This window comes from Salvia miltiorrhiza, chloroplast (assembly GCF_028751815.1).
Source record: "Salvia miltiorrhiza chloroplast, complete genome".
NCBI classification, from domain to species: Eukaryota; Viridiplantae; Streptophyta; class Magnoliopsida; order Lamiales; family Lamiaceae; genus Salvia; species Salvia miltiorrhiza.
Window position 1 is genome coordinate 5001 of NC_020431.1, and position 7500 is coordinate 12500.

Below are 7500 nucleotides of genomic sequence, written 5' to 3' on the forward strand. Positions count from 1 at the left end.
ATCAATTGCAACGATTCGATAGACGGCTCATTGGGATAGATATAGATGAACAATACCCCCCCTGGAACCGTATAGGAAGTTTTCTCCTCGTACGGCTCGAGAAAAAATGACTTAATTCGAAGTTTTGTCTATGTATCCAATTCTAATAAATTAAATAACAAACGGGCTTATAAAATCAATTAGACTACGATTCCAGTCTTTTTTCTTCCTGAAAAATGAAAAAGAAACCGCTCGTACTCATAACTCAAGTCGGATAACTCTCAAATAGCTCAAAGAAAAATCTTTAGTGAATTTCATTTATTGAGTAGTCTTTACTCCCTTTCGTTTAGACCGGTTAAACGATTTCAAATTCTATTTGGATTCTTTAGTCGAATCCAGTTATTGAGACTATCGAAAGAATTAACAACTACAAAGGGTGTTTCCTTGTTTTTAAACCCTTTATTCCTGTTTTGAATCATTGGGTTTAGACATTACTTCGGTGTTTCTTAATCTTTTCAAAGTGGCAGCAACATACCCTTTATTTCTATTTATTTTATTTCTTTCTATCAAAGAATCCTATGGACGGTTGATTCTAGTATGATACACGTTGAATCGCAAAATTTGGATCAATTTCAACAAGTTTTGCTTTTGAATTGGAAACTTGCTCGAATTGGATCCTTTCGATTGTCCATATATTTACGAAGTTGTTCCAGTTGATTGGCATTAACCCTAGATCCCTGCCCCTGAGAAATGAATTAATACTTTCGGTTCGAGCTCCATCATGAACTATTTACAACCCGACAAAAAACGAAGGGTTCCAGTGTAACAGAACAAACAATGTCGAGCCAAGAGCACCTCATTTCTAGACAAATCGAAAATGGTGGATGTAAAAATCCACAACGGGTTGTGTCCTTCAAGTCGCACGTTGCTTTCTACCACATCGTTTCAAACGAAGTTTTACCATAACATTCCTCTAATTTGGAACCGGTATGGAATTGATTCAATTACGGAATCATGAATAGTCATCGGTTCAGCTGTCCATAGACATCGCAATCTACACTTTTTCTTCTATATATGAATATATAATACATGAAACAATATTTTTCTGAAAAAATCCTAGCAAGACAACATTTTTAACATATTTAACAGACTATATAGAATATATATAAACTAATAGAATATATATAAAATAGATAATAGAAAGAAAAAAGAAATCTATATCTATAATATATAGATATATATGGAAATAATATATAAACGAATAAGTTTTGGAATCTGCATCTTCAAGTGACTTAATAAGATAAATTAAACGATTTCCTACTTTTTCAAAGATTCCACGTATAGGGAATCATTAAAAATATTTCTATATTTCTAAATGAAATTAACTATAATTAAAATTAAATTAAACATCATTTTTGAATTTATTTTAGTTTGATTGGGTTGGGTTTGAAGAAAATTGGACAATAAGCACCGCCTTTGATCTTTATAGGCGGATCGGTCTTTCTTTTTGAAGTGACTCATCACTAATTTCAAATAAAGATTTGAAATAGATCAAAGAAACGAAGAAAGAAATAAGATAAGAAGAAAAAAATCCTTTTTTTTCATGAGATGTATAAAAAAATAATGTAAGTTAATATTTGCATTTTGATTCTTTTAATCAGATTACGAAAATCAAAATCGAACAAAAAATAGGTAAGATTTCTCCTATCTATTAGATAGACGGAACTGTTGTCACTATTTGTTGTTTGTTATAGATGTTTTATATCTACTATACTCTAGAATATGGGACTTGATCATTTGTTAATGAAATTCGAACAGACACAGATGTTTAAAGTAATATAGATTAACTGCTATCCACCCCCCCCACTTCCTTTTTAGATTATGTTATATTATGATAGGATTTATATGGGAATAATGGAGAAATGGATCCGTGCTGGGACGGAAGGATTCGAACCTCCGAATGGCGGGACCAAAACCCGTTGCCTTACCACTTGGCCACGCCCCATTTCAATTGCTAATTGACACTAAGAAACAATAATATTGTTATTGGTTGTTTGTCAACTCCAGCCCAAATAAATATCTAGAAAGATTCCATATCTATAGAATATAGATCTTCTAGATCTATAGAATAATAGAATAGACCGGTATTCGAATTTTGATACATATAGATACAGAATTCAACTGAATTTATTGATCATTACATAGAATTCAATTAAGATATTGTATGAAAGTATCGTTTCTTCTATTCTCCTTTGAGAATTGGAGGATTTTTGGTTGTATGTATTCAAAGAAAAAGAAGGATTTTTTGTCTACCTTATTTACATTTACTTTCTTTCTTTTTCCTTATATCAAAAATGCAACCAAAATGCAATTATCTCCAAGAACAAAATGTCTGTTATGCTTAATATCGTTAGTTTGATCTGTATTAATTCGCCCCTTTATTCGAGTAGTTTTTTCTTCGGCAAATTGCCCGAAGCCTATGCTTTTTTGAATCCAATCGTAGATGTTATGCCAGTCATACCTCTGCTTTTTTTTCTCTTAGCTTTTGTTTGGCAGGCTGCTGTAAGTTTTCGATAAGATCCTGAATAATAATATCCTAGAAAATACATGATTTCCTCGAGAAAAAATTATAACAATTGACAAAAACAAAATCAGATAAGTTTTAGAGTATGAACCCTCGGTTCATACATTGAAATTCGTGAATAGTCGGCATAAATCAGGCTTACCCCCATTTCCTCGTTTTTGAGCCTTTTCCAGTCATCCAGTCAAAGACCCTAACCCTATTAGGGTCTACCACAATATCTAAATTTGGATATAAGCGCAAATTTCATTTTTGTTAATGAAAAACAAATGAATTTGTGACAATACATTTCTTGAAAAAACCTCATTTCTTGGTATCAAAATAGGATATGTGGTAAAAAAATGGAAGATCTATTCTCTTTTTTTCTAAAAAATCATCTTGGAGATTGTGTAATGCTTACTCTGAAACTCTTCGTTTATACCGTAGTGATATTTTTTGTTTCTCTCTTTATCTTTGGATTCCTATCTAATGATCCGGGGCGTAATCCTGGACGTGAAGAATAAAATACAAAAGGTTTCTTGATTCATTTTCAAATTTTCTTAGTATTTTCTCTATTCACACGTTTCACTAAGATTTTCAAAAATTGAAAAAAAAAAAGAACTAAAAATAATAAAATAGAATATTAATATATAAATAAAATATAAATAAATAAAGTAACCAACGGAAACGGAAAGAGAGGGATTCGAACCCTCGGTACGAATAACTCGTACAACGGATTAGCAATCCGACGCTTTAGTCCACTCAGCCATCTCTCCCAAATGAAAAAGAGAATTACTACATTACACATAATCTAAAGAGTTTTTCTTTCTCTCGTTTCTTTCTCTATTCTATTATTTCTATATAGAGATCCACAAATCAGGAATTTCCTTTATCTAAAAGATGGACTCGAACGCGCCAACACTCGAACAAAAAAAAGAAGCAAGACCTCTTTGTGTTGATTTTGTTCGAAAGGCCCTTCTTATTCTCACGACCCGGCATGGTTAGTACCTAGCCGGGCTCTTTTTTTTTTGTTCCAACAAATTATAGAGAAATAATGATTTATTTTTTTTTGAAAACAAAAAAGACTTTTTATTATTATATTCAATTCAATATAAAATATTCAAGCAACAACAAAAAGAAAAAATACTATTTCAATTATTTTCTTGTTAGATTTTACCCGAACTAAAAAAAACTATCGATTCTTCTACAATACTTTTAAATAATTTTTTGGAGCCTCTTTTCCGAATCTCATTAAATTTGGATCTACTCGTGAAAAAGTTCAGCACGCTCCTTTTGACGATTCTTTGATAATCCTATCTTGATCATACTCAATTAACATGCTCGACAAAAGGTCCATTTGTATACAATAATCATATTGTAGCGGGTATAGTTTAGTGGTAAAAGTGCGACTCGTTCTATTAACCCTTATAGAGTTAAAGGGTCTTTCGGTTTTATTCATATTCCGATCAAAAACTTTATTTCTTAAGAGGATTCAATCCTTTACCTCTCAATGAGAAATTCGAGAAAAAATACGAATTCTCGTGATTTGTATCCATGAGTCACTTAATAAATTGAAAAATTGGATTATGAAATTGCGAAACATAATTTTTGAATTGGACCAAGACTTCCAATTGAATAAGTATGAGTAAAGGATCCATGGCTAAAGATAAAAAGAAACTTCTAATCGTAACTAAATCCTCCATTTTTTTCTAAAAAAATAAATTGGAGCAAAATAGCTATTCAGCGATGACTTTGGTTTACTAGAGACATCGGCGTATTGTTTTAGCTCGGTGGAAACAAAATCTTTTTCCTTAGGATCCTATGAAATAGAAATAGAGAACGAAGTAACTAGAAAGGTTGTCAGAATCACCTTCTCCTAGAAGGATCATCTAGAAAGCGATTCGTTTTGTCTGTATTCAAATAAAAAGCTGACGTAGGTGTTATGGGGATAATTTTGTTCGTTTTGTTCACCTCTTAGATCTAAGAATTTACTCACTTTCCATAAAGGAGCCGAATGAAACCAAAGTTTCATGTTCGGTTTTGAATTAGAGACGTTCAAAGAACTGAATCGACGTCGACTATAACCCCTAGCCTTCCAAGCTAACGATGCGGGTTCGATTCCCGCTACCCGCTTTTTCTTTTTTTTTCGAAATATTCTATTAGAATTCTATTCTAGAATATAGATAATACATTATGACTTGATATTTGATTATGATTAGTGAATCGTTGAATATACAATTCCAAAAATTCTCTCACATATAATCCGATTTTTATGTTTTCAACTCAAGAAAAATACGAAAAAACCGGAATGAACGGCGTCCATTGTCTAATGGATAGGACAGAGGTCTTCTAAACCTTTGGTATAGGTTCAAATCCTATTGGACGCAATTTATTTCCATCTATTTTTTTTATTTCGATAACAAAAAAGACTTTTTGCATAATTTGAACCCGAGACACTTGATTCCTTTTTGAAGATAAGATAAAAGTGACCAATTTATTTATGCTTGCTCTTGAAGTAGAAACCGGTCCATTTGTTCCTGAATAGCTTCTTTTAAAAGAGCTTCTGCTTCTTCAGTAAATGTCTTAGTAGAAGATATGATTTCTTGGAACTGAGGTTTATTGGTTTTTAAGTAAGTACGTAATTCAACAAGAAATTTCCTTACCTGTCCAATTTCTAATGAATCAAGATAACCATTTGTTCCGGTATAAATAGTCATTACCTGTTCTTCTACCTTAAGGGGGGCCGCTTGAGATTGTTTAAGCAATTCGCGTAATCGTTGACCTCTTGCCAATTGATTCTGAGTAGCTTTATCAAGATCTGAAGCAAATTGTGCAAAGGCTTCTAATTCTGCAAATTGCGCCAGTTCCAATTTTAACTTACCGGCTACTTGTTTCATGGCTTTAATTTGAGCCGCAGACCCTACTCTGGAAACGGAGATACCCACGTTAATGGCAGGTCTGATTCCAGCATTGAATAGATCGGCAGATAAAAATATTTGTCCATCAGTAATAGAAATTACATTAGTAGGGATATAGGCCGAAACATCTCCCGATTGAGTTTCAACTATTGGCAAGGCGGTCATACTCCCTTCACCTAAACTAGAATTTAATTTAGCGGCTCTTTCTAAAAGGCGTGAATGCAAATAAAAAACATCTCCTGGATAAGCTTCGCGCCCCGGTGGTCTTCGTAGTAGAAGAGACATTTGGCGATAAGCTTGGGCTTGTTTGGAGAGATCATCATAAATGATTAAAGTGTGTTGTTTACGGTACATAAAATATTCAGCCAAAGCAGCTCCTGTATAAGGAGCGAGGTATTGTAATGTAGCAGGGGAATCCGCCGTTTCGGCTACCACAATAGTGTATTCCATCGCCCCCCTTTCCTGTAAAGTAGTTACTACCTGAGCTACAGAAGATGCTTTTTGCCCAATAGCTACATAAACACATATTACATTTTGGCCTTGTTGATTGAGAATCGTATCTGTGGCTACTGCTGTTTTACCGGTCTGTCTGTCTCCAATAATTAATTCTCGCTGACCACGTCCTATAGGGATCATCGCATCGATAGCAATAAGCCCGGTCTGAAGAGGTTCGTATACGGAGCGCCGGGAAATAATACCTGGAGCGGGAGATTCAATTAATCGAGATTCAGAAGCTGAAATTTCCCCCCTGCCATCAATAGGTTTAGCCAGGGCGTTTATAACACGGCCCAAATAAGCCGCACTCACTGGTATCTGAGCAATTCTTCCTGTTGCTTTTACAGAACTTCCTTCTTGTATCATCAAACCATCACCCATTAATACAACACCAACATTATTTGATTCCAAATTCAGAGCAATACCTATTGTACCTTCTTCAAATTCGACTAATTCACCCGCCATTACTTCATCAAGACCATGAATACGAGCAATACCGTCGCCTACTTGAAGTACGGTGCCGGTGTTTACAATCTTGACTTCTCTATTATATTGTTCAATACGTTCACGGATAATATTACTAATTTCGTCGGCTCGAATAGTTACCATGAGTTTTTCTTAATTATTTTTTGAAAAGAAAAAATAATGCCCTTTTTTTTTTTTATTTATAGTAGATAAAGTTAGTAGATTTAAAGTAGAAAGACTAATCGGTTATTTCTTTCATCACTCCCAACATGCCAATATTGGCACTAATGGTACGTAAATGCAACTCGTTAGTCAAACAGCTATTCAGAGTTCCTAGAGCCCCTTGCAAGGCTTGTTGGAAAACTCGTTGTCGGACTTGATTAATTGCCCTTTGCTGTTCAAACTGAATCGTTTCATTTTTGTAATTTTCTAATTGTCCCAAAGTCTTATAAGTTGAATTAATTAAATTCAATTTTTCTCGTTCTATCTCAGAGTATCCATTCACCCGAAACTGATCTGCTTCCATTTCTACTTTCCGTAAGCGGGCCCGGGCTTTTTCCAGCTGTTCAATGGCCCCCTCACGCAGTTCTTCTGAATTTCGAATAGTATTCAAAATCCTCTGTTTTCGATTATCTAATAAATCACTTAATGAAAGTAGATTATCTTTCCGTTCATTTTAAAACTTCTATAATCCCTTCCCGAACCAAACATGAATCTTTCGATTCATTTGGCTCTCACGCTCAATTCCTTTAGGGTAAATTCTCATAGATTTTTTATGAATGTAATGAGCCTATCCTCTTCATAGTCCAGAAAATGAAAAAAAAAACGAATCGAATGCAAAACCAAAATACTTAGAGGACTCTTCTGACAAAAAAAAAAAAAAATATGTAATTGTCAGCAAAGTTGTTTCTTTTTTTTCTTCAGTTCAAATCCAAAAATACTTTTTACTTATACATAAGGCATAGGTCGCCGATTCCGCATTGGATAAAAGATAGAAAATACCCTTTAATATTAATAATAAGTGGTTCAAATCATTTTATCGGGATGAGTGCTCTATATCGATAAAATATTCATTTTAAACCC

The 7500-nt window shown here is 33.7% G+C and overlaps 5 protein-coding genes and 4 non-coding genes across 9 annotated transcripts in view; 4 read left to right on the top strand and 5 right to left on the bottom strand. All coding sequences in view use genetic code 11, as the record gives it.

Moving 5' to 3' along the window:
* Positions 1–943, bottom strand: part of rps16 (ribosomal protein S16) — a 1111-nt gene extending 168 nt beyond the window's left edge. The window contains exons 1-2 of the mRNA in view: positions 902–943; positions 1–27 (exon numbers count right to left, since the gene is read on the bottom strand). The exon at positions 1–27 is cut by the window's left edge and continues 168 nt beyond it. Coding sequence (YP_007507093.1) covers positions 1–27; positions 902–943 — 69 coding nt within the window. The remainder of the gene's footprint in view (positions 28–901) is intronic.
* Positions 944–1912: 969 nt separating this feature from the next.
* trnQ-UUG lies at positions 1913–1984 on the bottom strand. Its single transcript has one exon. It is a non-coding gene; the product is annotated as a tRNA-Gln (tRNA).
* A 392-nt stretch (positions 1985–2376) lies between these two features.
* psbK (photosystem II protein K) lies at positions 2377–2556 on the top strand. The gene has a single exon. The coding sequence runs from the start codon at positions 2377–2379 to the stop codon at positions 2554–2556; it is 180 nt and encodes a 59-aa protein (YP_007507094.1).
* Positions 2557–2952: 396 nt separating this feature from the next.
* Positions 2953–3063, top strand: psbI (photosystem II protein I). The gene has a single exon. It carries the CDS (start codon positions 2953–2955, stop codon positions 3061–3063), a length of 111 nt encoding a protein of 36 aa, YP_007507095.1.
* A 164-nt stretch (positions 3064–3227) lies between these two features.
* Positions 3228–3315, bottom strand: trnS-GCU. The gene has a single exon. It is a non-coding gene; the product is annotated as a tRNA-Ser (tRNA).
* A 604-nt stretch (positions 3316–3919) lies between these two features.
* Positions 3920–4672, top strand: trnG-UCC. The gene is made up of 2 exons: positions 3920–3942; positions 4625–4672. It is a non-coding gene; the product is annotated as a tRNA-Gly (tRNA).
* Positions 4673–4854: 182 nt separating this feature from the next.
* trnR-UCU lies at positions 4855–4926 on the top strand. The gene has a single exon. It is a non-coding gene; the product is annotated as a tRNA-Arg (tRNA).
* A 111-nt stretch (positions 4927–5037) lies between these two features.
* Positions 5038–6561, bottom strand: atpA (ATP synthase CF1 alpha subunit). The gene has a single exon. The coding sequence runs from the start codon at positions 6559–6561 to the stop codon at positions 5038–5040; it is 1524 nt and encodes a 507-aa protein (YP_007507096.1).
* Positions 6562–6655: 94 nt separating this feature from the next.
* The window catches only part of atpF (ATP synthase CF0 B subunit), a 1254-nt gene continuing 409 nt past the window's right edge, over positions 6656–7500 (bottom strand). Inside the window, exon 2 of the mRNA in view lies at positions 6656–7066. Within this exon, the coding sequence (YP_007507097.1) occupies positions 6656–7066 (411 nt within the window). The remainder of the gene's footprint in view (positions 7067–7500) is intronic.